General features: G+C 52.8%; 1 protein-coding gene across 1 annotated transcript; it reads left to right on the top strand.

The window, feature by feature from the left end:
- The first annotated feature begins 859 nt into the window (after window positions 1-859).
- SNRNP200 (small nuclear ribonucleoprotein U5 subunit 200) lies at window positions 860-26,096 on the top strand. Its single transcript, NM_001206163.3, is given in 47 exon segments — window positions 860-1,012; window positions 1,540-1,703; window positions 2,709-2,880; window positions 3,727-3,919; window positions 4,398-4,453; window positions 5,587-5,685; window positions 6,317-6,469; window positions 6,575-6,674; window positions 6,835-6,971; window positions 7,554-7,637; window positions 7,734-7,907; window positions 8,190-8,327; window positions 8,541-8,696; window positions 9,388-9,558; window positions 10,582-10,775; window positions 10,990-11,113; window positions 12,129-12,278; window positions 12,512-12,622; window positions 13,401-13,532; window positions 13,697-13,885; window positions 14,217-14,414; window positions 15,049-15,201; window positions 15,314-15,394; window positions 15,660-15,743; window positions 16,464-16,570; window positions 16,719-16,837; window positions 17,117-17,271; window positions 17,389-17,578; window positions 17,755-17,928; window positions 18,863-19,023; window positions 19,278-19,339; window positions 19,341-19,506; window positions 19,830-20,021; window positions 20,106-20,284; window positions 20,419-20,457; window positions 20,459-20,571; window positions 21,405-21,513; window positions 22,238-22,346; window positions 22,808-22,997; window positions 23,093-23,257; window positions 23,430-23,551; window positions 23,814-23,957; window positions 24,052-24,228; window positions 24,592-24,752; window positions 24,836-24,917; window positions 25,542-25,634; window positions 25,715-26,096. Coding segments are annotated over 47 exon segments (6,411 nt in total). The 5' UTR covers window positions 860-967; the 3' UTR covers window positions 25,859-26,096.
- The last annotated feature ends 192 nt before the right edge of the window (window positions 26,097-26,288 follow it).

The following is a 26,288-nucleotide window of genomic DNA, read 5'->3' as shown; positions in this document are numbered from 1 at the left end:
ATGTCCCTGAGTTTGTGCAAACTCATGTCCATTGAGTGGGTGATGCCATCCAACCATCTCATCCTGCGTAGTTAATTAACCCTTCTCCTCCTGCCCTCAATCTTTCCCAGCATCAGGGTCTTTTTTACAGACTAGAACTGGTTGACTACTGGTAGGAGGGCAGAGGTGCCTCTTGCCCCTCTCCGTGGCGGGGGGTGAGGGTGGGGGGCGCTTCATTGTTGGAAAAGAAATTAAGTGACTGTCTTCAATGAGTTGGCCCTGGCGGGCGGGCAGCTACTTTCTTCACTGATGTTCCTGGGGCCTTGGAAAGGGCCCTGCTGCGGAATGTGACAAGCATTTGGGGGCAAAGGGGAGCCGCCTGGGTGCCCAGAACGAGGGTCGCGGAAGCATGGGTTCTAGGTGGGGGTAGGTGAGGAACAGAGCTTTGTATCAATTGTTTAATACAGAGGAAAAACCGAAAGGAAGATAACACACACGCACGCACTCGCACACGCACACACACACGGTTCAGTCTCTTGCAAGGTGCGAGAGTTTCCTCAGACAGAAATCCGGCTCATTAGCCCCTCCATGCCTGCATAGCTCATAGGACTGTTACCAGAGGAAGAAGGGGTTAGAAAAGCACTTGGGACAGGATAGGGTGCTAAGCAGGCATACATTTCGCTTTAATGTGGAAAGTCTTCGGGAGCCGAAGGCCAGAGCCCAGGGGAGTACGGGCCGTGGTTCCGGAACGATCGTTCGAGGGTACCAGGATTCGCCGGTCCCAAACCGGAGATCACACGCCCGGTCTATTTCCCGACTGCACTTCCGGCGTCCGACCCGGAAGCGGAAGGGAATCCATCTCTCCCTCTTTGTCCGCTGCAGTGCGTCTCTCCTGCGTCGTTCCGGCACGGTGGTAGCGGAGATCGGCGACCGTTCGTAGCGTGTGGTCCGGGGAGCGGAGCTCTGAGACTCTTGAGCAGCCGCGGCCATGGCGGATGTAACCGCCCGTAGCCTGCAGTACGAGTACAAAGCGGTGCGTATGGGCTCGGCGGAGGGCTCTGGGAGGGGGAGTCCGATAGGGAGCTGGAGGCTGAAGAAGGGAGTTTTCAGTCTAAAGGTCTACGCGAGAACCGCGAAAGCAGAGGAGAAATCAGAACCCGGCGAAGGTGGGGGTACACGGCGATGTGAATAACCCCACTGGTGATTGGGGCTCAGTTCTTACCGGGATGGGTAGGAGCTCTATTAAGAGTGTCTGTCCCGGTCCCGTCAGCGCTCTTCCCGCCCCCTTCCATGTGTCATCCCCAACGTGCCCGACGCTTCTCCCAGGTGGGAATTATTATGAGCAGTGTTAGAAGCAGTGATTATTATATTGATTTGTTTGCCCTTTGCTCATGCGCGATTATACGATGTGCTTCTCAAGGAAAACATCTTTTTATTCCGACTAGTGATTATCGACACTTGGTCGCTCCGATTCTTCCTTTGTTGTCAGCTGGTATCCCTGTGATATAGGCGTTGAGTCCTGCTTACCTCAGAGCTTCAATAATATTGTGGTCTTTTCAGAACTCGAATCTTGTTCTCCAAGCTGATCGCTCTCTCATTGACCGGACCCGCCGGGATGAACCCACAGGAGAAGTGCTATCCCTGGTTGGGAAGCTGGAGGGTACCCGGATGGGAGATAAGGCTCAACGAACCAAACCACAGATGCAAGAGGAAAGACGAGCTAAGTGAGTATCAAAGGGAAAACATGATTTTTCTTCAGATGCAGAATCCATTTTCCCTTGGTATTTGAGCAGTGGTTTTGCTGAATTGCTTGGTGCAGGATGAGCCATCAGTGGCATTAAGACAACTCAGTGAAGGTAAAAACATAAGAATTGAAAGATTCTTTGGCCTTAACAAGTGTACCTGAAGTGGGAAACAGCTTTTAGACCCTTTTCCAGCATGTGTATCTCATCCATAGAGAGGTGTTAATTTTCTTCACGGTATTTTCAAGACTTGGTAAACTCTTGTCACAGTAACTCTTTTCTTCTATTACTAACTTTCCTCTACTTTTGTTTGCTCTTGCCTGCTTTTTCTTTTGTTGTTATAAACTACCGTTCGAGCCTGAAAGGCCGGTGTTTTGTTTTGCTTTTTAGTTGGTTTTTTACTTTGGGGAAGGGTGATATTTTTCCAGACTTTAAAGAATCATTGAACTTTATCTCACGGTTATCCTTTGAACCTGATCATCATCTGTCCCATGATGAAGTTTCAAAAATTCGTAGGTCCAGTTTTGATTAAAGCAGGTATGTTTGAGATGAGTTACATATCATTGGTCCTCCATTTTGCAAGAGTATGACTTCTTTTCCAGGAATCAATGGCAGTAGATTCCTTTGGAGCTTCAGTTGTCTTGCAGAGAAAGGAAGATGTGTCTGAGGGATGAAAACTAGTCAAGCCAATCATATAATGTTGTCATACAAAGTAGAAAGGGTTGTCTTTTTAAATGAATGGGGAGGATGTCTCATAGCATGCAGTGATCTAGTGAGAGGATGACGGGATCCCCTTGCTCTTACTGTGTTCCCACAGAGATACTCCTGCAAGTGACCAAGGCCAAATGGGCATCATTTGCTGAGGCACACATTTGTGGTTTTAAATACTACCTGTGAATCATGAAGCTGAGGAGAGGAGAGTGGGCTTGAGTCTTACATTAACAGGGAAGGTTCTGCCTGTTCAGTGTCATACTATGTGTTTGTTAGGCGAAGAAAGCGTGATGAGGACCGGCATGACATCAACAAGATGAAGGGCTATACTCTGCTCTCAGAGGGCATCGATGAAATGGTGGGCATCATCTATAAGCCCAAGACCAAGGAGACCCGGGAGACCTATGAAGTGCTGCTCAGTTTCATCCAGGCTGCCCTTGGGGACCAGGTGAGGCAGCCAGAGGGCGAAGCCACGTGTTTTTGGAGAGGGAGGAAGTCACAGCTAGGAGGCCCCAGAGGAACCTTGTTTGTGGATTTTTCCTGTGTGTGCAGAAGTGGCTGATGTTTACTTTACGTGAGGTAGCACCTCTTTTAGTCTCGTTGGCTCTGTGACTAGGTGCTATTAATACTCATTTTTTATTTTGCAGGAGAGATGTGAGGCAAAGGATACTTAAGTAACTTTCCCAAGTCATGGAAGTAGTGTTTGGCAGAGCTAGGGTATGAGCCCAGGTAGTCTGTATTCGGAATCTGTGCTCTTAAGATTGTCCGTGATTAGATTAAGGCCCTCTGTGAGTCTCTGAGAGACTCTGGTGAGGTGGTTGCTAGAGGAGGTGAGGAGAAAGAATTACCAAAAGCTCAGCAGGCCAGAGCAAGCCTGCCAAGTGCCTCTGTCATCTGGAGGAATGTGGCAGATGGCTGTGCAAGTTCTTTTTTTTTTTTTTTTAATTTTTATTTATTTTTTTGCTACATTGTATGGCTTGTGGGATCTTAGTTCCCCAGCCAGGGGTTAAACCCTTTCTCCCTGCAGTGGAAGTGTGGAGTCCCAACCACTCGACCACCAGGAAGCCCCCCTTCTTTTTTGAATGTAATCTTTTTTTGAAACAGAGGGATCTCCCTTCAATTGTGTGACCCTTGGTGGCATTTTTAAATTAACATGAGTGAAAATAATCAGAACCTGGTATGCAGGCTTTAAGAGACGTATGGCTCTCCACATCCTGTTGTCGTGTAAAGCCCATCAGTGATGTTCTTCGTCTTGATCTCTTCTTTCTAAGTTTTTTTTTTTTTTTGCCTCCAGCCACGTGATATTCTTTGTGGGGCAGCAGATGAAGTTCTCGCTGTTTTAAAGAATGAAAAGCTTCGGGACAAGGAAAGGAGAAAGGAGATTGATCTGCTGCTGGGTCAGACAGATGATACCAGATACCATGTGCTAGTAAACTTGGGCAAAAAGATCACAGACTACGGTGGAGACAAGGAGATCCAGAATATGGGTAAGGAGCTCTTGGTGTCCAGACCGTGTTACCTGGCTGCTTGTTGACCCCTCAACATGATCCAACCTCAGTTATTAAAGCAGCTGAAAGATGCCTTAAAAGTGTCCCATATCCTATTTGCTGTTTTTGGAGGAGTTATGATTGGTGGATACCAGCATCCCTAGATTCCAGCCACTATTTCTTACTCTGAGACCCTTTTATTGTATGGAACGTGGGAGAAAACTTGGCCAGCGCCTGGATGGGGGTGGTGTGCACGTGGTTGAGGAGGCAGAGCGGTTGTGTCCGAAGCTGGCAGGTTGGAGCAAGCCTCATGGTGGCAGCGCAGAAGGCCCTCTATTGTTGATCATTTGTGAGTCTTTAGATCTTAGATGTGTCCTGAGGAGAGGCCCGTCAGGCAGTTAGGGAAGAAATTAGCTCCCGAGTGCCTCATTTCACTAACTGTTCCTTGTCGTCTTTTTCTAATCCCTCACTGTTTCAGACGACAACATTGATGAGACATATGGTGTGAATGTACAGTTTGAGTCTGATGAGGAGGTAAGTGATAAACAAACCCAGACTAGTCTTTTTTAAATTGTTATGGTGAGGGGACCACTTCTAGTGTAAAGAAGCTACCTAACTTAAGCCAGGTAAGTTTTATGGTGTTGTGTGGATGTCACACTTGGGCATCAGTAGTATTTTGCTGAGAAATTGTTGTGGTTGTCTTTTGATACTGTAAAGCAAACTTGAACTTACATTAATTGTATGATAATTGACGATAAACCAAGTGGATCAGCAAGAAGAAAAAAGCACAGTGTATGTTTCACTGCGGAACACGCTGTCACGTTTTGGTGCTTTTTCACCTTGTGTTAGTTTTCTTCTTCTTAGTACTACTGCCAGTTTCAAAAGAATGCACGTTTGCCCAAAAACGCGCCTGTATTTTGTGCGTGGTTGTTTCAGTAACAGTTGCAGCAGTGACTGAGGTTTACCATCTAACTAGGATTTCTTGACTATAAATAAAAATAGGAACCAGTGGAACACTTGAAAAAAATGTGCAGAGTTGCATTTGAATTCTCAGTGGGTGCGTTTGACTCCTGATCATTAATGCTGACTTTGCAGTATCATAAACTAGGACAGGAGGAAGGGATTGCACAGGAGAGTCAGAGGAAAGAGCACTGACTTGGGAGCCAGGAGGGCTGAGTTTTGATCTTGTATCTCAGGGAGGTCATTTTGCTTCCGTGTCTCCGTCTATCAAATGAGATGATTGAAACAGAAAACTGCCAAGTCCCCTCCTGCAATAGTAGGATTTTATGATTTCAAGTAGCAACAAATTGGAAGAATGCTTTGCTGAGAGCATTTATTCAAAGAGTAAATGCTTGTTATCACGGACTTGCTTTTCACACGACCGTGTGCTCAGTACACAGTACAGTGTGAGTAAGGACAGTAGTGAGCAGGTGAAGTGTGGTCTGCACACTCCTGGTCACTGCTGCTTTCCCGTGCGTGCTTCTGTATTATCCGTCCATTAAACGTGCTCTGAAGTGAGGCTGACCCTACTTCCAATAAGCTTGGTTTCACCACAGACGCCTTTGCTGTAACCCTGGAGCGCGCTTTTAAGTGAGACGCAAAGGGGAGGTTCTTTGGGGATGCCAGGATCAGCTTCAGAAGCGCTGGGCTTGGGGCTGTTTCCACAGGAAGGTGATGAAGATGTGTACGGGGAGGTTCGTGAAGAGGCGTCTGACGACGACATGGAAGGGGATGAGGCCGTGGTGCGCTGCACCCTCTCAGCTAATGTGAGTGAAGGTTACCCTTGCCCGTTGGCGCAGTGCAGGTGAATTCTGGGTGAAGCACTTTGTCCCGTACCTTGGTCCTCTTATTATTGAGCTACCCTTTTATAGGGTGAGCTGTAATAAATGTGTAGAGTCTTGATTTTCGTTAAGATTTCAGTCACTCCCCCCCATGTAAGTGGTTTATTTATTTTAATTGGAAGATATTGCTTTACAATGTTGTATTCGTTTCTGCTACACAGTAGCGTGAATCAGCTATATGTGTACATGTGTCCCCTCCCTTGAGCCTTGCTCCCACCCCGCATCCCATCCCACCCCCTCTAGGTCGTCACAGAGCACAGAGCTGAACTCCCTGTGCTCAACAGCAACGTCCCACCAGCTGTCTGCTTTACCCGTGTATTGTATATATGTCGATGCACCCTGCTTCTGAAAGGCATGTGTTGATGAAATCTTGGGTTGGTGTGCTTCTGAATTCAATATAGCAGAGTTCCCCCCGCCCCCCATCCCGTGCTTCTCATCAGAAAGCCCTCAGAAGAGGGTAGGCTGTGAGTAGGCTGCAGAGCTTTGTTGCAGGACGGTGAGAAAGCGCTTGGGGCAGAGGGCAACAGGGTGAGCCCAGTGCATGGTTCCTTCGTAGCTTGTGGCCTCAGGGGAACTGATGAGTTCCAAGAAGAAGGATCTGCACCCTCGGGACATTGATGCCTTTTGGCTTCAGCGGCAGCTCAGTCGCTTCTACGATGATGCCATTGTGTCACAGAAGAAGGCAGATGAGGTGTTGGAGATTTTGAAGGTACGGCTCGGACTCCGTTCTCGTGTCCCCTGTAGCTTAGGAGATGGGGCAGTGTAGGAAGCGGGTGGCTGTGGCCTTAATCGTGGTGTTACCTTCTCTCTGCAGACGGCCAGCGACGACCGGGAGTGTGAGAACCAGCTGGTTCTGCTCCTCGGTTTCAACACTTTTGATTTTATCAAGGTGTTGCGGCAGCACAGGATGATGAGTGAGTAGATTGTGGACCCTTCTGTACGTGTTTCTGTGAGAGAGAGAGAGAGATGGAGGTTGTGTTGCTTTCACAGCTCACTTGGTTATTTTTCTTTCTACCCCGAGGTTGAAGGTTGTTTTTATATCTTGTCTTCCCTTTTTCCTTTTGTTATTGGCAGTTTTGTACTGCACCTTGCTGGCCAGTGCACAGAGTGAAGCTGAAAAGGAGAGGATCATGGGCAAGATGGAGGCTGACCCAGAGCTGTCCAAGTTCCTCTACCAGCTGCACGAAACGGAGAAGGAGGACCTAATCCGGGTGAGGGCTGGGTTGTTTATCTCTCCAATTGCTGAGCTAGAGTGTTTGCTTTGGAAAAGAGACACCAGTTAGAAGCTTACAGCATAAAGCCAAATTCCTATTAAAGGAGGCAGTTGAAGAAGTGAAGTGTTTCTCCAGATGCTCTCAGTGTGGTCCTCGGTACAGAGTGGAACCAGTGCCTTCATGCTGATGTTGTTGAGAGACCACTGACCTGTTGCTGTCATCACCAGCACCTGGGTCTTCCTCTTTTCACACAATAAGTCATGTCTGCTGACAGCACAGGAACACAACACATGTTTGCTGAACACAGAACCCGCACTCTGCCCCTCAGGGGTAGCCCTTGGTGCTGGGTGTTGAATGTTGACTTTTGAGACCTCTACACTATGTATAGTCCCTTGAAAATGATTTGATACTGTCATTCTGGTGGTCCCCATGGCAGGTGTCTGAACATAAAGGGCCATCTGTCTGTTTCAGGACTTGCTAGTCAGTAGCTGTGAGTCAAGTTCAGCTAAGGGACTGAAAAGGACAAGAAGCTGGGGTGGTGATGAACTGTTGCTATTGTTTCTGTCTTCCCCACCCCAGGAGGAACGGTCCCGCAGAGAGCGAGTACGTCAGTCCCGGATGGACACGGACCTGGAAACCATGGATCTGGACCAGGGCGGAGAGGTAGGGACCAGGGTCATGTCCAAGGCCGTGGAGGGTGGAACTCGTTTGCGCAGCTCGCTCACTTCCTGTGTGTTCTTGTTCTTCACATACTACCAGGCACTGGCTCCGCGGCAGGTTCTGGACTTGGAGGACCTTGTATTTACCCAGGGGAGCCACTTTATGGCCAACAAACGCTGCCAGCTTCCTGACGGGTCCTTCCGGCGCCAGCGCAAGGGCTACGAAGAGGTGCACGTGCCTGCCCTGAAGCCCAAGCCCTTCGGCTCTGAAGAAGTGAGGGGATTGCTGTTCTCAGTTTTCTGCTCACTTTGCCTCCCTTCTAGTTTGTATTTCAACCCATTCCACGTGGCCTTGTCTTATAGATTTATTCCAGAGGTGGAAGCTGCTGCTGGGTTTCCCATTTTGATTTTGAGCCCAGGGGACAGTATTGGTCTCTCTGGTCTGACTTTCAGAGGAGAGTTACACACAGAGCTTTCCAGGAAGTATAATCTTGCAAAGCCATGGCCTGCTCAGGGATGTTGCTAATATGATGCACACGGCCTTTCTTTTTTCTAGCAACTTCTTCCAGTGGAGAAGCTGCCCAAGTATGCCCAGGCTGGCTTTGAGGGCTTCAAAACCCTGAATCGGATCCAGAGTAAGCTCTACCGTGCCGCCCTGGAGACGGATGAAAATCTGCTGCTCTGCGCTCCTACAGTAAGCACTGCCCTAGCTGCCTTTTTCTTGTGGAGCGTGGTGTGTGTTTTAGGTTCCTCTCCATCCTTACTCCTTAATTCTGTATCCTTTGGCGGAAGACGTGTTAAATGGTAAGATAAAATTCCCCAGACACACTCTGTTTTGGTGATAAGCCCTTGGAAGTTGGGGCAGTGAGTATACTAGGTACCCAGGCCTTCCTGTCCCTACCCCTAGGGTGCCGGGAAGACCAACGTGGCCCTGATGTGTATGCTCCGAGAGATAGGCAAGCACATTAACATGGACGGCACCATCAACGTGGACGACTTCAAGATCATCTATATCGCCCCCATGCGGTCTCTGGTGCAGGAGATGGTGGGCAGTTTTGGAAAGGTAAGAGGGTGGAACCTCCCTCCAGAAGGTGTTGGGTGCAGCTCTCAAAGTCCTGGGGACGGCTCTGGTGCTTCTCTGCTTCTCGCCTTACGTTCTCGTTGCATTTCCAGAACATCTCATGTGGTATTTCTTTCTTCCTTCAAAGATGGAGCTTGACCCATATAGAGTGTTTATGAACACAGTCCTGGGTCTGTTTTGGGTTTTAACAAGGGTTTACTATTTTTTTAATCTCCTTTTTAGCCGTTTTCTGCAGTTGGTATCATTTGCATTATTGGAATAGTTATGAAGCACTCACATGAGTGCTTGGTAACAGGCCTGATGTTGCTCCAGGTCTGTTTTCTGTAAGCTTCCATTTCCGCGCTTGTGTGTAGAGCTCCCAGAGAATCTTTATCATTTTACTAATTTTTAGTTTTTGGCCATGCTGTGTGGCATGTGGGATTTTAGTTCCCCGACCAGGATCGAACCTAGCCCCTCCGCAATGGAACCACGGAGTCTAAACCACTGGTCCACGAGGGAAGTCCAGATTTGTCTTAGAAATAAGCGTTCGTATCACTGATCTCATACACTTGGTATTTCTCTGAAGGGCTGATGCCTGCCTCTAACACCCCGCACTCAGACTTCAGAGACTGTGGAGTCTGGCCCCCACCCCACCCCCCAGCATTCTTGCCTGACGTGCCTTTCCTTCACCCAGCGCCTGGCCACATATGGCATCACTGTTGCGGAGCTGACTGGCGACCACCAGCTGTGTAAGGAGGAGATCAGCGCCACCCAGATCATCGTCTGCACCCCCGAGAAGTGGGACATCATTACCCGCAAGGGCGGGGAACGCACCTACACCCAGCTCGTGCGGCTCGTCATCCTGGTGAGCAGGGCGGCCTGGTGGGGACGTGGAGGCCGGCCAGCGAGGAGGGCTTGCCGGGCTCTTACTCTGTGTTCCTCAGGGCCTGTCCCCCAGTCACTGGCCTTTGTAACAGCGGCTGCTGTCAGCATTGCTCTTACTGCTAAGTGAGGGTCTGCACGAAGTGGAAACACTTCCCAGGAAGGGCATGGTGTCTGCCGTATCGTTTGTGGCTTTTTATGTCTGAAATATTTTGAAATAAATGTAAACAGACAATTTAGAAAGCTGCTTGCGTATTCCCAGAACTAAAAGGGATTTATAAGTAATCCCTTTTCACAGGGAATAAGTAGGAGTCAGGATATGGTGTTCTGAATACTCAGAGGCCCTCAGGGAGGAACGGCAGTCTGAGAGTAGTTTCTTTAGGTTTTCCAGGGAAGCAGAAAGGAGACCTTACATGTTGACTCTCTGGCCTTCAAGAAAGAGTTGGCCATCCCCTGCCTAGAGCCTGCTACTCCAAGTGTTGTTAGAAATACAGAGTCCCTGGCCCCACTCCCACCTACTGAAGCACAGTCTGCCTTTTAGTAAGGGCTCCGTTTGCTTTGAATGCCTGCTGAGATTTGGCATGCACTGCCTTAGGCTATGTGGGTTCTTTATTTGATCCATCATATTGTTTGCTCTTGGTAAAGATAACTGCCTAGAGGTGAGACTTAATTTGATACAAATTTGGTCTCATCAGAAGCTTCATTTTTAGTAAAGAAATCTATCTTTGAGGTGAGCTAGGAATTCATTTACCCAAGTGTCAGATTTCCCTGACCGTAACGCATTGTCCCCCTGAACTGGAGCAAAGCAGCTCATGCTCAGCACGTTTGCTGGGATGTTTCATGGTGAATACTGCCTCATCCTTTGAGAGTCCCTGGCTTGGGATCCCTTTTCTTGTCTTCTTCATTTGCAATAGTAGTTATGTATTTAAAAAACGGGACTGCTCTCAGGAAAGGGGGCCTCATTTGTCTGGTCCCAAAGGTAATTTGCTGCCCTCCCATTCCTTAGGATGAGATCCATCTTCTCCATGATGACAGAGGTCCTGTCCTAGAAGCGTTGGTGGCCAGGGCCATCCGGAACATTGAAATGACCCAGGAGGACGTCCGCCTCATTGGCCTTAGCGCCACCCTCCCCAACTATGAAGATGTGGCTACCTTTCTACGTGTAGATCCTGCCAAGGGCCTCTTCTACTTTGACAACAGGTAAGAGAAGAGACGGGAAGAAGTTTAAGCAGGGTGACCTTCCTGATGTCTTCCTTCTTTGCCAAGGAGCTCTGTTAGATTCGAGTTTTAGAATGGCCCTTAGTTTTGATGTGGTACAAATCCTAAAAGAGGCCTATCACTCCTGGCAGTGAAAAGGACTTTTTATTCAGTGTTTTGTGCCCAAGTCTCATTGATTTGACTATTAAACTTTTAGCTTCCGCCCAGTGCCTCTAGAACAGACGTATGTGGGCATCACGGAGAAGAAAGCCATCAAGCGTTTCCAAATCATGAATGAAATTGTCTATGAGAAAATCATGGAACATGCTGGAAAAAATCAGGTCTGTCATGGTTTCTTGTCACTCCTGACCTCTTTGAATGTTTGACTTACTGATAACTGGGCAGCACTGATAGACGCAAAGAAAGAACCAAAGCAAATCACCAGCACCAGAAATGCAGTGGGATGTTACTACAGGACCGTTACCTTTGCGTTTGAAAGGCTGTTAAAGGAATACTGTGAACAGCCTTACACTTACATTTGACAACCTTAAAGAAGTGAGCTAGTCTCCTAGAAACTACCAACTAGCAAAACAGCCTTGAAGAAATAGATAAAACATGAAACTGAATCTGTAATAATAAAACGCCCAGAAAAGGAATCCCCATGCACAGATAAGCAGTCTATCTATCTAGATTATCAAAGGTTCTTCCATGAAAGATTTGAGTGGCTTACACTAAAAATATTCTAAAAATAAAGATAAAAATGGAAACTTAGTGAAAGGGCGTTTTGCTGGACAGTGTGATGTAATTTTTTAATTGAACACTGTATTTGGTCTCATAAAAAGAAGTATAAGGATTTAGAGGAAGGGACAAATCTTTTCTTGGCAAGAAAGACGGACGACTTTTATTTCCTATAAAATGGTGCTAGTTTTCTACTGAGACTTATTTCCTAAGTCCGCTTATGTAGGCCAGTGCCTGTTACGTGTCTCAGCTGTTTAGAATCTCATCAGATACCTGAACACAAATTTTTAATTGAGACTCCTGAATTTTCATCTATGCTATATTTAAACTTGCTATTAAAGACAAAGTGTTAGGAGTTAGTTGGGTTTCCTAGTAACAGGACTCTCGTCCTCGTCATGAGCCAGGACCCTCATACTTGGTAGGTTTGTTTGCTTAGGGTCTTGAGGGCTCCGTTAGGCTCCAAGCTGGTGTGCGTTCCTACCATCTCCCCTCTTCAAGACCTCAGTTTCTGGCCTGCTAATGGTGCAGCCTCTGCTTCCTGCTGCCGACTCCCTGAGGCCGGGGAGTGGCTCTTGGAGCGGTGTCCCTTGACTGGGGCCAACTGTGGCTTCTCTGCAGGTACTGGTATTTGTGCACTCCCGGAAGGAGACCGGGAAGACAGCCAGGGCCATCCGGGACATGTGCCTGGAGAAGGACACGCTGGGTCTGTTTCTGAGAGAGGGCTCGGCCTCCACAGAGGTCCTCCGGACAGAAGCTGAGCAGTGCAAGGTGAGGGGGGCAGGCCCGGGTCCCTTGTTCCTCCCTGGTCACTGGCTCCATCCACATCGGCTGGGCCGTCCTCTGGGGCTGCCTGGCATTGCTGCTTCACAGGGCAGGGTGTAACTGGCTGTGTCTGTGGACTGGACAAGGGGCAAGGTCTTGGCTGAGGAGGTTTGCTTCCTCTCCGGGAGAGTCCCCTCCGGCGGGCTTGCCTCGTCACCTGTTCTTTCTCTGCTGCCCAGAACCTGGAGCTGAAGGACCTGCTGCCCTATGGCTTTGCTATCCATCACGCGGGCATGACCAGAGTTGACCGGACACTTGTCGAGGATCTCTTTGCTGATAAACACATCCAGGTGAGGGTGGGCAGAGCTAAGGCAGGGAGACTGGAAATGCTGGGCACTGGGCCGCGTGCTCGTGCCCGGCGCTCTGTTGTTTCTGGCGCGGGTGGCCCAGGTCAGAGGGCTGTGGTAGGTACAGTCAGTGGAACTTCACACCGCCTCTCTCAGCTCTTCCCGTCATACGTGAGGGAAGCTGAGGAAGTTTAGGAAGGCGTCTGAGAAGCGCAGCAAAGCCAGGATGTGGGTGACTCCAGATACTGTCACACGAGGCCCCATAAGGTCAGGACCTTGTTCAGTCCTTCTCTCAAGACAGTCTGTATTTTTAATTGTCTAGTAACCTTGATTCGGGCTTCCCTGGTGGCTCAGACGGTAGAGTCCGCCCACAACGTGGGAGACCTGGGTTCAGTCCCTGGGTTGGAAAGATCCCCTGGAGGAGGGCATGGCAACCCACTTCAGTATTCTTGCCTGGAGAATCCCATGGACAGAGGAGCCTGGCGGGCTGCAGTTTATGGGGTCACAAGAAATTGGATACGACCGAGTGACTAACCACAACCTTGATTCAGATAGGTCGCATTACTGCCTCTTAAGTGTCTCTAGAGCCTTGAAATGTTGATTCTTGAAGAGATGAGGAACCCAAAGACTCCTTTCCTCTTTATTCTGATGTTTCATTGACAAGTACGGGACCAACCTCAGTCCTGCTGGAAGCCCTGAGGCCAGGTGCCTAGAGAAGTTGAGGAAAGGTACCCTTGGTGGCAAGGTCGGTTTTCCTTACTGCCTTGCCCTGGCTCTGTAGGTTTTAGTTTCCACGGCAACCCTGGCTTGGGGTGTGAACCTCCCTGCCCACACCGTCATCATCAAAGGCACCCAGGTGTACAGTCCCGAGAAGGGCCGCTGGACTGAGCTGGGAGCGCTGGACATCCTGCAAGTACGGAGCTTCTGAGTTATTCTTGGTGGGGAAAGCATGCTGTGTATAAGATGCCAGCAAAACCCAAAGGGGGCAGGTGGAGGGCGAGGTTCTGTGGTGTAGGAGCCCGGAGTCAGGAGCCGGAAGCTCTGAGCCGTGGCCCTCTGGTTGCTGTCTCCTCCCAGATGCTGGGACGAGCAGGCCGGCCGCAGTACGACACCAAGGGCGAAGGCATCCTCATCACCTCGCACGGGGAGCTGCAGTACTACCTGTCGCTGCTCAACCAGCAGCTTCCCATTGAGAGCCAGATGGTGTCCAAGCTGCCCGACATGCTCAACGCCGAGGTCGTGCTGGGGAACGTGCAGAACGCAAAGGTGGGTGGCCTCTGCATTCAGCGCCTCTGGCTTTTTCCAGAGGGGCCGGGGCACCAGGAGTGTGGTGATGTGGGCCATAGGCACCGGGGTCCTCCGGCCCTGGGCACCACGTCCTCCGTGTGAGTGTGCTTTCAGGCGGCACTGTGACAGTCGCCCTTGTTGCCAGAATCTCAGTAAGGACTGTGTTCTTAAATAACGGAATATCATGGACATTCATGAGGTGGTGTAAGACATATTTTCATAGTTGGGAATTAATTCTGAAGTCCTCCATGGGAGCTTTTCATGTGGACATCAGTTCTGGATGCAGAGACCCATGTTCTATCTCTGATAGGATGCAGTGAACTGGCTGGGCTACGCCTACCTGTACATCCGAATGCTCCGGTCCCCGACCCTCTATGGCATCTCTCATGATGACCTCAAGGGAGACCCACTGCTAGACCAGCGCCGACTGGATCTGGTTCATACCGCTGCCTTGATGCTGGATAAGAACAACCTGGTCAAGTACGACAAGAAGACAGGCAACTTCCAGGTGAGTGGGCCATGGAAGGGAGTCACAGATCCCCACAAAAGTTGGAGCCCCTGGAGATAGCCTTTCAGACGGCTTTCTTGATTGGAGGCCTGCCTGTCTACTTACCCTTTGCTTGGAAGAGCGGAAAAACAGGCAGTATTGGACTGTGCCCTTTGCACTTAGGAGCTTCTAAAGCGGTGTACAACCTGATGGTGCCTCCTTTCTGCATCTTGAACTGTGGTAGCTGATCGTGCTCTCTTTTCTGGGTGGGCATCAGGTCACTGTAGGTCAGCTTATTGGGCCATCTTTCTTTAAAAATAAATTTATTTGGCGGTGCCAGGTCTTAGCTGCGGCACGCAGGATCTTTGCTCTTCGTTGCAGCATGCAGCATCTTTTGAGTTGTGGCATGGGGGGTTTTTAGCTGGAGTATGCAGGATCTAGTTCCCTGACCAGGGATTGAACCTGATCCCCCTGCATTGGGAGCTCAGGGTCTTAGCCACTGGACCACCAGGGAAATCCCTGTGCTGTCTTTCTTCCCACACACGAGCCAGGCACTTGTATTGCTGTGAGTTCATTCTGTAGGCATCTCTCGTCCACAGTGAGAGGTTATTGCTTGTTAATGATCGCCCTTGAATTGAGTCTTCCTTCTTCATAGGTGACAGAACTGGGCCGTATAGCCAGCCACTACTACATCACCAATGACACGGTGCAGACTTATAACCAGCTTCTAAAGCCCACCCTGAGCGAGATTGAGCTCTTCAGAGTCTTCTCGTTGTCTTCAGAGTTCAAGAACATCACTGTGAGAGAGGTGAGTCCACCCAGCATGTGGAAACCGGAAGCTGGTGCTCACCACCGTGTCACCGGGTGGTTCTCTCCTTGACCTCTGGGCTTTTCCTTGACCTGCTTCCTGCTTGTGGCAGGAGGAGAAACTGGAGCTGCAGAAGTTGCTGGAGAGGGTGCCCATCCCCGTCAAGGAGAGCATTGAGGAGCCCAGTGCAAAGGTGAGCCCGGCTCCTCTCTGCTCGGGACAGAATCAGGTGGTTCTCCTCATCTTCTAAGAGATGAGCCTGGGGCTTGGGCTTGTGCTTGGTAACCTGCTCCCTTCTCCCAGTCTCTGCATCTTTCTCACATCTTCTTTTTGCATAGAATATCAGTTACTCAGTGTCTGTAGACGAAGAGCTTTAGATCTTACCTGGCACGGAGGCCCGGAGCAGGAACGTTACTCACCTTGGATGGTTCAGTAATTGCCCTCCTTGCTTTTCCCAGATCAATGTGCTGCTCCAGGCTTTCATCTCGCAGCTGAAGCTGGAGGGCTTTGCGCTAATGGCCGACATGGTCTATGTTACTCAGGTGAGGGTGCGGTTGTGCTGCCCTGATACGTCAGGTCCTCTGTGCTGAGTGTGTCTGGTAGAAAGGAGGCCGATACTAGCGAGGGAGAAGAATGCTGAGTTGTGCCTCAGCTGGCTTGTTGGCTGCTGTGTGTATGGTGTGGATACTCTGTTTTGCTCATCTTGAGCTCTTGGGAAGGTGAGGCCATTAGAGAGGTCTGGGAGGCTCCACATGTCTGCTTCTCTGCAGAGAAGCACTTCTCGCTATAACTGCTGGGCTCCTAAATAAACCTAGAAATGGCCAAAGGCTTCATTAGCTACTCTGTCTTTTCCTCAGGGCAAGTCACTAGCACCTTTACACTTGCTGGGATCCTAAATGCTAAGTGGGCCAAAAACTGTAAAGTCATGCAGAGAACAGTATGTTAAATACTGGGCAGTGAGCTCGAGCCCCGTTTCTGTTGTGTCCCCAAGCATCTATGGGGGACTTGGTTTTTGAGTTGATGTGGCTGATTATATCAAAGCTCGAGGTGATTAAGCTGTGTGTAGAGCACAAGGAAATGGCAGCCCACTCCAGTGTTCTTGCCTGGAGAATCCCAGGGACGGGGGAGCCTGGTGGCCTGCCATCTCTGGGGTCGCACAGAGTCGGACACGACTGAAGCGACTTAGCAGCAGCAGCAGAGCGGCTTCATTAGCTCTGGGGACAATGGGTACTTAACAGAGGAAATGCTTCCTCTTTCCCCAGTCGGCTGGCCGCTTGATGCGGGCCATCTTTGAAATTGTCCTGAACCGCGGGTGGGCACAGCTTACAGACAAGACCCTGAACCTCTGCAAGATGATCGACAAACGCATGTAAGTCCCCGTGAGCTGGAACGTGGTCCTGCTTTGGGGGTCCTCCGGCCGAGGGCCTGGTGGGAAAGCCTTAGAGCGCAACCTGACGTGTGATGTGTGCACCGGGGTAGAAGTTGAGACCAAGAAGGTCCCGTTCCTTCCTGGACAGGTGGCAGTCCATGTGTCCTCTGCGCCAGTTCCGGAAGCTCCCTGAGGAGGTCGTGAAGAAGATTGAGAAGAAGAACTTCCCCTTTGAGCGTCTGTATGACCTGAATCACAATGAGATAGGTGTGTGGGAAGCCATCTTTCCCTCCTCATCTGCACAGCTCAGATGTCTCCCTGTGCCTGCTTCTCTGTTCCTGGCCCCAAGCCCTACGCTCGTGTGTCTTGTCCCATTACTGCTAGGCTCCTTGCCCTTGGTCTCAGAGCTTTGAATCCCCTGGGCCCCACTGAGTGGAGGGAAGAGCCCATGCCTGGAGTGGAACCCGCCCATTTCCCTCAGGGCCGGGTTCACCAGACCGGCCATCAGGCTGGGCTGCAGCTGTGTGCACCCTCGTGTCCTCACAGGTGAGCTCATCCGCATGCCCAAGATGGGGAAGACCATCCACAAGTATGTCCACCTCTTCCCCAAGCTGGAGCTGTCGGTGCACCTCCAGCCAATCACGCGCTCCACCCTGAAGGTGGAGCTGACCATCACGCCCGACTTCCAGTGGGATGAGAAGGTCCGGCTGGGAGCGCCAGGGGCAGGCCTCGGGGCCTGGAGGCGAGAGGAGGGGGAGGGTGTGTCCCCTTGCCCACCTCTCGGCTCATGTTCCCGTCCCTCGTGCTTGGGTGGGCAGGTCCACGGTTCGTCAGAGGCCTTCTGGATTCTTGTGGAAGACGTGGACAGTGAGGTGATCCTTCACCACGAGTACTTCCTGCTCAAGGCCAAGTATGCCCAGGACGAGCACCTCATCACGTTCTTCGTTCCCGTCTTTGAGCCGCTGCCCCCTCAGTACTTCATCCGTGTGGTGTCTGACCGCTGGCTTTGTGAGTGTGCCTGCTCCGCAGGGTCCGTGGGGTCCCCGGCGGGGCCAGGTTCCCCCTGGGGCTCTTAGATGAGATCTAGCCCCTCGTGCTGGGCTGGCCTTAGCTGGGAGAGTGACACGCAGGCTGCCTTGGGATTTCCAGCGTGCTCACAGCCCTTCCCGTTTCTCTGCTGGCAGCTTGTGAGACCCAGCTGCCCGTCTCTTTCCGGCACCTGATCCTGCCAGAGAAGTACCCGCCCCCAACCGAGCTGCTAGACCTTCAGCCCTTGCCTGTGTCTGCCCTGAGAAATAGCGCCTTTGAGAGCCTCTACCAGGATAAATTTCCTTTCTTCAACCCCATCCAGACCCAGGGTAGGTGTTTGCATTTCCAGGCGGGCAGTTCCTTTGGGGACATTTAAAGGTCCCTCGGAGACAGGTAGGTTCTGCAGGAAGAGAGGGAGGGGGCGCCCAGGGGCTTGGCAGGTGTGGGAGCTCAGCGTCAAGTGTGGGAGCAGCCAGGGCGTTTTCTGTCCTCAGCTGGCCTTGGTGACTTAGATTTGCTTCACGTTGTTGCACGTCTCCCTGCAGAGGGTTGGTCGAGCAGGTCTTATGGTGCACGGCTATTCCTCAGGCTTTGGAGATTCCAGTATTGAGCCAGAGTGGGAAGGCTTTGAGGCCTCCTCTGCTTCACTGCTTGAAATGACAGCTGTGTTCGCGGAGCATGCCCCGTGTTCCAGGTTCTCTGGGCTGGGTGCAGCCTGAGTGGTTCCTTCCTCCCACCGGTGCTACGCATGGTTTCCCTTTGGAGACACTGCTGTCTTGGTCCTGTTCTGTGGATGAGGAATGGAGGACAAGAGAGGCGCGCCAGCGGAGACCCTAGTGAATAGTGGGACTGGGCTTTATCCAGTGTGAGGGCTGGGGTTAGATGTTTAGCTTCACTGTGTATTAGCTGCTGCCCAGAAGGCGTGGGCAGGACTTGGAGGGCCAGAGTGGGGGAGCTGGGCCCCTCTGGTTTGGTACCCTGGTCGCTGAGAAGACCGGTGGAGAAGCGAGGAGGGAGCCCCGGCCTCCTTTGCTCCTGTGTCCTCCGGCAGACCTCCAGGAGACCTGAGCTCCTTACCGGGGTCTCTCTCCTCCTCGTGTTGGGAGGGGCAGGTGAGAGGGAGAGAAGGCGCAGGCCTGCCTGCAGCGGGGCGCCGTTCCCTCGCCCCTGCTGGCTGCCTCTCTGGACCTGTGGGCAGAGTTCTCCCACATGGCCTCCGTCGAGCCTCCCTCAGGGTCTCACTGCCGCTCTGTCGCTTCTCAGTGTTCAACACCGTGTACAACAGCGATGACAACGTGTTTGTGGGGGCCCCCACGGGCAGCGGGAAGACCATCTGTGCGGAGTTTGCCATCCTGCGGATGCTGCTGCAGAACTCGGAGGGCCGCTGTGTCTACATCACCCCCATGGAGGCCCTCGCTGAACAGGTGCGTCCTGGGTGCGTTTTCCTAGAAGCCGTTCTCATCTCGAGTCCAGATGGAGGTTTTTCAGAGCCCTAAAACTTGGGGAGCCAACTGGGGCCAGGCTTTACCTGCTGGGGGCCGTTTTCCTCGGTTTGCACTCTAAAGAAAAGCTCTCCGGTCACTTGGTCTAGTCGGTTGAGATCTGAAGGGCGACAGGTCTCTGTGTCGGCCTCTCGGGTTTTTCTCCAAATGAACGAGTCCTGCCGTCTTTCTGCCAGGTGTACATGGACTGGTACGAGAAGTTCCAGGACAGGCTCAGCAAGAAGGTGGTGCTCCTGACCGGGGGAGACCAGCACGGACCTGAAGCTCCTGGGCAAGGGCAGCGTCATCGTCAGCACGCCCGAGAAGTGGGACATCCTCTCCCGGCGCTGGAAGCAGCGCAAGAACGTGCAGAACATCAACCTCTTCGTGGTGGACGAGGTCCACCTCATCGGGGGCGAGAACGGGGTACGGCTGGCCTCGCCGCACAGAGGCGGGGCTGGGCCGCAGTGCAGCCTTGGCCTGGGCCGTAAGTGTGGGCCACAGACGCGGGGCTGCTTCTGCCTGTCCCCTTGTCTCAAAAGGAGGACCTGAGATTTTTTAGTAGGTGTTTTTCAGACCAGCATAGCTTAGTGGAGATTGGCTGGGGACAGGTGCCCCCAGAGACGGGGGAGCCCTGATCAGAAGGGAGAATTAGGAGATCCTCTTGAGGACGTTGGGCTGCCCACGGAGGCGCTCAGGGCTGAGGCCAGAGCACCCAGGCCTGCAGTGATCGTTGCCCCTCTCCACAGCCCGTCCTGGAGGTCATCTGTTCCCGGATGCGCTACATCTCCTCCCAGATCGAGCGGCCCATCCGCATCGTGGCTCTCAGCTCCTCGCTGTCCAACGCGAAGGACGTGGCCCACTGGCTGGGCTGCAGCGCCACCTCCACCTTCAACTTCCACCCGAACGTGCGCCCCGTGCCCTTGGAGCTGCACATCCAGGTGGGGCCCATGCTTCCGGCTCCCGCGCGGCCCCACCGCCCAGCTTCCCCGGGGTCCTAACCTCTTCTCCCTCCCCGGCCTCAGGGCTTCAACATCAGCCACACGCAGACTCGCCTGCTGTCCATGGCCAAGCCCGTGTACCACGCCATCACCAAGCACTCGCCCAAGAAGCCCGTCATCGTCTTCGTGCCCTCCCGCAAGCAGACGCGCCTCACCGCCATCGACATCCTCACCACGTGCGCAGCCGACATCCAGCGCCAGAGGTGGGTGGCCCACTGCCGGGTGCCGTGTGTGCCGTGGGGCAGCCCCCACCTGGCTGGGTGCTGAGCCAGCACCCCTGGGAGGGGCCCTGGGGGTGTGGCCCTGCTCCGGGCTGAGTCAGCGCTCCTCCACCCAGATTCCTGCACTGCACTGAGAAGGACCTGATCCCGTACCTTGGAGAAACTGAGCGACAGCACGCTCAAGGAGACGCTGCTGAACGGAGTCGGCTACCTGCATGAGGGGCTCAGCCCCCTAGAGCGGCGCCTGGTGGAGCAGCTCTTCAGCTCAGGTAGAAAGCAGGCCTTGAGGTGCAGAGTGAGACCCGCTCCAGGTGTCGGCGGGGTGTGGAGTACACTTTCCCGTGTGGGTGATGTTTCTCGGCAGCAGGCACGCCTGTCATTTTCATAATACTTTTATTTGAGTTCAATGTCCTTGAGATGAAGGTGGAACAATCTACTTGGTAGAGGAGAAAGCAGGCAGGCACATCAAGTCGTGCTCTTTTAGAACCTGGGTTTTTAGACCTGGACCTTTGGCCTCTAAACCTAATTTTCCATGATATGGACTCAGCAGGGTAGTTGGGCTTTAGAGAAGGAGTCCATTCTGTGCGTCTCCCTCGGGTGGCTGTGTGCTTTTGTCTCTCGTTGACGTTAGGCATTTCGTGCAGAGTAGTATTTTGACAGTGCTTAGGGAGCTGCAGTGGCAGTGCTCCTGCCAGAATCACTTGTCACTCTGACTCCTGAATCTGCGTGGTTTGGGGCACCCTTAGAGCTCGATTTTGCTGCCACGGACTGGCCAGCCTGTGGCTGAGTTGGTGGTAGCATGTTCCAGTCGGCACAGCCTGCCTGTCAGGCAGGAGTGTGAGCCTGACTTTCTCTGGGCTTGGGGGTCTGTTCCACGGTGACCTTGTTTCCTACAGGGTAGCCCCCCAGCAGAGCAGCAGTGACAGGCAGACCCTCCTGTAGTACCGCGTTAGCCTCTTAGTCCTGAAACCTTGTCTCCGCCCAGCTTTGCACTGAGTTCTGAAGTGTAGAGTAGGGTGAGCCACTGTTTGCCCTGGAGGCAGCAGGTTCTGCCCCCCTGGGGAGCCCTGTGCTCAGTCTGCTCCTCCCCTCTGCCGCTCAGGGGCCATCCAGGTGGTGGTCGCTTCTCGGAGTCTCTGCTGGGGCCTGAATGTGGCGGCGCACCTGGTGATCATCATGGACACCCAGTACTACAACGGCAAGACCCACGCGTGAGTCCAGTGCTGTGTGTTGATGGGCCCCTTTCTCCTAGGATGGGTGTAACCTCTGCACTTCCAGAAGGTCACTATTGTGAAGAAAAGGTGTTAGGGAAATAAATAGCTGGGATTCCACCCCAGCTAGGGTCTTATTTGTGCAGACTTATTTTTGATGCTTGAACCTGCTTCTAGGTTTGGATTTGAGTGGGGGGGACTTGATCACTTATGAACTATATGGCTGTGAGGTTTGGGAGCCTGCCTTACATATCAAATGCTTTAATATGGAGTTATCTGGCTATTGCCATTTGGTGGGTTGACTTCCCAGGTGGCGCAGTGGTGAAGAATCCACCCGCCAGTGCAGGAGACACAGGTTCGATCCTGGGTCAGGAAGATCCCCTGGAAGAGGAAATGTTAGCCCACTCCAGTATTCTTGCCTGGAAAGTTTCATGGACAGAGGGGCCTGGCGGGCTGTAGTCCATGGGGTCGCAAGGAGATGGACATGAGGGAACACACACACACACACATTAGATGGGTTAATACCTTTGGTTCACAGACCCTGAGCAACAACGTCATGACTCTTACACTTGAAAACTAAACTGATGTATAGATAACCCGTGACGCTAGGGACTGAGCACACTCGCAGAGGTTTGCTGGGATTTCCCACGTCTCCCTGTGTCTGCATTTTATCCTTCGACCTTCAGGGAGGCAGCGTCCTGAGTCCTCTTTCCTCCATCTCCAGGTACGTGGATTACCCCATCTACGATGTTCTGCAGATGGTGGGCCATGCCAACCGCCCTCTGCAGGATGATGAGGGGCGCTGCGTCATCATGTGCCAGGGCTCCAAGAAGGTCAGCCCCGGCCTTTGCGCGGGCTTCTGAGCCTGGGTCTCAGAACAGATTCTTTAATCTCTCTCTCTATAGGTGTCTTTACTTTCTTATATTCTCTCTGTTTTCTTTTCTTTTCCACATTGTTTTTGTAACAAGCCTTTCTCTGCATAGAATTTTGTAGCCTTTGATTTTTGCTACTGCTGTTGACTCTGTGTATTGAGATCTTAACCCTCTGGCTGGGTCTGTCTTCCTCATGCCCTGCTCAGCCCGTGGGGCTTGGTGTACCTTCCTCCATGGTAGAAATAACCAGTGATGCCAGGGGGAACAGGCATACACGCCCAACTCTGCAGGTCCAGACGCAGCTCACCTTGTCTGTGCAGCTGGTTTCTTGCGTTTCGTATGAGCCGTGCCTGTTGCACAGCGGCCCTGTTTGCCCTTGGCCTTTCTCTGCGACTGTACTGTCACTGACGTTCTTGCCATAGGATTTCTTCAAGAAGTTCTTGTATGAGCCTTTGCCGGTGGAGTCTCACCTGGACCACTGCATGCACGACCACTTCAACGCCGAGATCGTCACCAAGACCATCGAGAACAAGCAGGACGCCGTGGACTACCTCACCTGGACCTTCCTGTACCGCCGCATGACGCAGAACCCCAACTACTACAACCTGCAGGGTCGGTGGCGGCGCTGCGCAGCATCCTCCGGAGGTTGGCACAGGCCTCGTCCGCCGTGTCCCTGGGACACCCCTGCTTACCTCTCACCTTCACAGGCATCTCCCATCGTCACCTGTCTGACCACTTGTCGGAGCTCGTGGAGCAGACCCTGAGTGACCTGGAGCAGTCCAAGTGCATCAGCGTCGAGGACGAGATGGACGTGGCGCCCCTGAACCTGGGCATGATCGCCGCCTACTATTACATCAACTACACCACCATCGGTGAGGGCCGGCGGGGCCTGCAGCCACGGGGACGACACGACGAGGCTTCCAGGGCCTCGTGTGCTCGTCAGAGGGACGCGGTGCAGGGTGGAGTCGGGCTAGCCCAGCGGTTAACTCTGCTCCTCCTCTGCCTGCTCTGACCCCTCCAAATGTCCTTCCTTTCCTCTCTCAGAGCTCTTCAGCATGTCCCTGAACGCCAAGACCAAGGTGCGAGGGCTCATCGAGATCATCTCCAACGCGGCTGAGTATGAGAACATCCCCATCCGGCACCACGAGGACAGCCTCCTGCGGCAGGTGAGCGCATCTTCCGAGCTGCGTGAAACTCGGCCCCCATGCCCAGAGCACAGGATCCCGCAGTCAGGTCAGGAAAACACCCACTCCCCCGCCCCCGAGCTCCTCACACACTCCACACACATCTCAAGCCCCACCACCCACAGCCATCATCTACCCCGAGTGTGGAATGGTTGTGGGCCTGGGGCGGGTGGTGCTTTGGGCCTGAGTGTGGGTCTCAGGCAGGGTCACCCGTTCACCAACCGCTCTTTCTTCCGCTTTCCAGCTGGCCCAGAAGGTCCCCCACAAGCTGAATAACCCTAAGTTCAACGACCCACACGTCAAGACCAACCTGCTTCTGCAGGCCCACCTGTCCCGCATGCAGCTGAGTGCCGAGCTGCAGTCGGATACAGAGGAGATCCTCAGCAAGGTACGGAGGCGGGGCACCGGGGGTGTGGAGGCCTGAGTGTGGCCTGTGAGGCAGCAGTGCCCACTCCTGCTTATGCTCTCTGGTCCCTCTGCAGGCCATCCGGCTCATCCAGGCCTGTGTAGACGTCCTCTCTAGCAATGGGTGGCTCAGCCCCGCCCTGGCGGCCATGGAGCTGGCCCAGATGGCCACCCAAGCCATGTGGTCCAAGGACTCCTACCTGAAACAGCTGCCGCACTTCACCTCCGAGCACATCAAACGTTGCACAGACAAGGTGAGCCGGGCCTGCATCGCAGTGTTGGGTGGCCAAGTCTGGAGGCCAGGTGTCCTGCACTGGGGTTGGTTGTGGGAGGGGAGACGTCACGTTTGGCTTCTCTGAAGGTGTTACCCAAGAAGGCACCAGGGAGCCTGACTGTTGTGAGCTGTGTTCTTTGGATGATCTGATAGCATAGGAATAAAAAAGGCCACTCTGTGGAGCCCATGGACTCTCTCCACCGGCTGGAGTCTGGGCTGAAGTCACTGGGGAGGGAAGTTTAGAGTACTCAGGGAGTCACCTGGCTGAGGATGAGTCGCCGGAGCCAGTTTCCTCTGCGGTCGTCTGCCTTCTCCTTCCCTGACCTCCCTGATGCCCGCCCAGGGGGTGGAGAGTGTTTTCGACATCATGGAAATGGAGGACGAAGAGCGCAACGCCTTGCTGCAGCTGTCGGACAGCCAGATCGCGGACGTGGCCCGCTTCTGTAACCGCTACCCCAACATCGAGCTGTCCTACGAGGTGGTGGACAAGGATGCCATCCGCAGGTGAGCCACGCGGGCCGGGTGCGCCGCCCCGGGTCAGCCCCCAGCGGGCACAGCTGTGATGCGCCCCGGGTGTCTCCCCACAGTGGCGGGCCAGTCGTCGTGCTGGTGCAGCTGGAGCGGGAGGAGGAAGTCACGGGCCCTGTGATCGCGCCTCTCTTCCCGCAGGTATGTGCTGGGACTGGCCTCCTGGGGTCCCCTCGAGGCCCTGCCATTGGCTATGGTCTGTGCTGCGAGGGCACATAGTCGTCAGCGGGGGCGGTCTAGAGCAGTGATGACGTCACAAGGCTGGGGGTTAATTTGGGGGCTGTGAGTGCTTTTTATGGAAGTCTGTAGTTTTTTTGCTTTAAGGCAGTTTAGGTGACTGGCTGCTGAGGGAAGTCCTGGCACAAGGCCTACTTTGGACCCACTCTGCTGGCAGGTTCACCTCATGTTAACATGTTTTTGTCCTCTGACATGTCTGCCTTTTACCTAAAAGCGTCTCTGAGGAACTCAAAGCTTCCAGCCTCAAAGACTAGATGTCTGATAGTGGAGTCTTGACCTAGTGTCAGGCACTGAACGGGAAGGTACTCTGGGGCAAGGCAGTGAGCCAGAACCAACAAATGAGCTCACCTGTCTACTTAAAAATTGAGTTCACATGAGAAACCTTAGTTTAAAATCCTGTATCCGATTATCTTTTGGTATGAAGACTTTGAAAGCTTGCTTTCTGGTTTCCTGTTTTTGTAACTTTTTGCCTGGTGTCACAGCCATCAGGTTTTACTTACTGACTTTGTTGGGTTTTGGTCACTACAGAAACGTGAAGAGGGCTGGTGGGTGGTGATCGGAGACGCCAAGTCCAACAGTCTCATCTCCATCAAGAGGCTGACCCTGCAGCAGAAGGCCAAGGTGAGTGTCCGCTGGCCCCCGCGGGTTGCCAGAGGGGGCAGGTATCTGAGCGGGCCCTGAGTTGTGCTTGCTCTCTCCAGGTGAAACTCGACTTCGTGGCCCCGGCCACCGGCGCCCACAACTACACCCTGTACTTCATGAGTGACGCTTACATGGGGTGTGACCAGGAGTACAAATTCAGCGTGGATGTGAAAGAAGCCGAGACAGACAGTGACTCAGATTGAGTCCAGAGGCATTCACTCTTGCACAGAGGAGAGCCGAACCCGAGTTAGGGGCGTGTGCAGTGCATGGGACCTCTGTGGAGACCTGGCCCCACCCCACCCTCCTGCTTTCCCCCGGCTCCCTTGCCGTCCACACCCTGGCTCCAGTGTCTGCAGGTGTCGGGCACAAACCGTGTACAGCATTTTGAGGCGTGTTCTTTGTAGTTCCTTTTCAGTCTAATAAAATGACTTGGAGAAACCATGTGTCTTTGCAGTGATTCCAAGTTAAAAGTTTCCTTTCCCCAGTCTTAGGATTGGTTTTTCAGCCTGTGAGCTTGCTTAGAGTGCACACTACTTCTAGAGGCTGAGGCTGCTCTTCAGTCGGGCTGCACGCGTTCAGCCAGCACAGAGGGCAGTGTTGGTGCCCTGTCCTGTCAGGACTGTGCCTCTGGGC

This window comes from Bos taurus, chromosome 11, assembly GCF_002263795.3.
Source record: "Bos taurus isolate L1 Dominette 01449 registration number 42190680 breed Hereford chromosome 11, ARS-UCD2.0, whole genome shotgun sequence".
NCBI lineage: Eukaryota > Metazoa > Chordata > Mammalia > Artiodactyla > Bovidae > Bos > Bos taurus.
The sequence above is the reverse complement of the archived record's forward strand: the minus strand, read 5'-3'. Positions and strand labels throughout refer to the sequence as shown.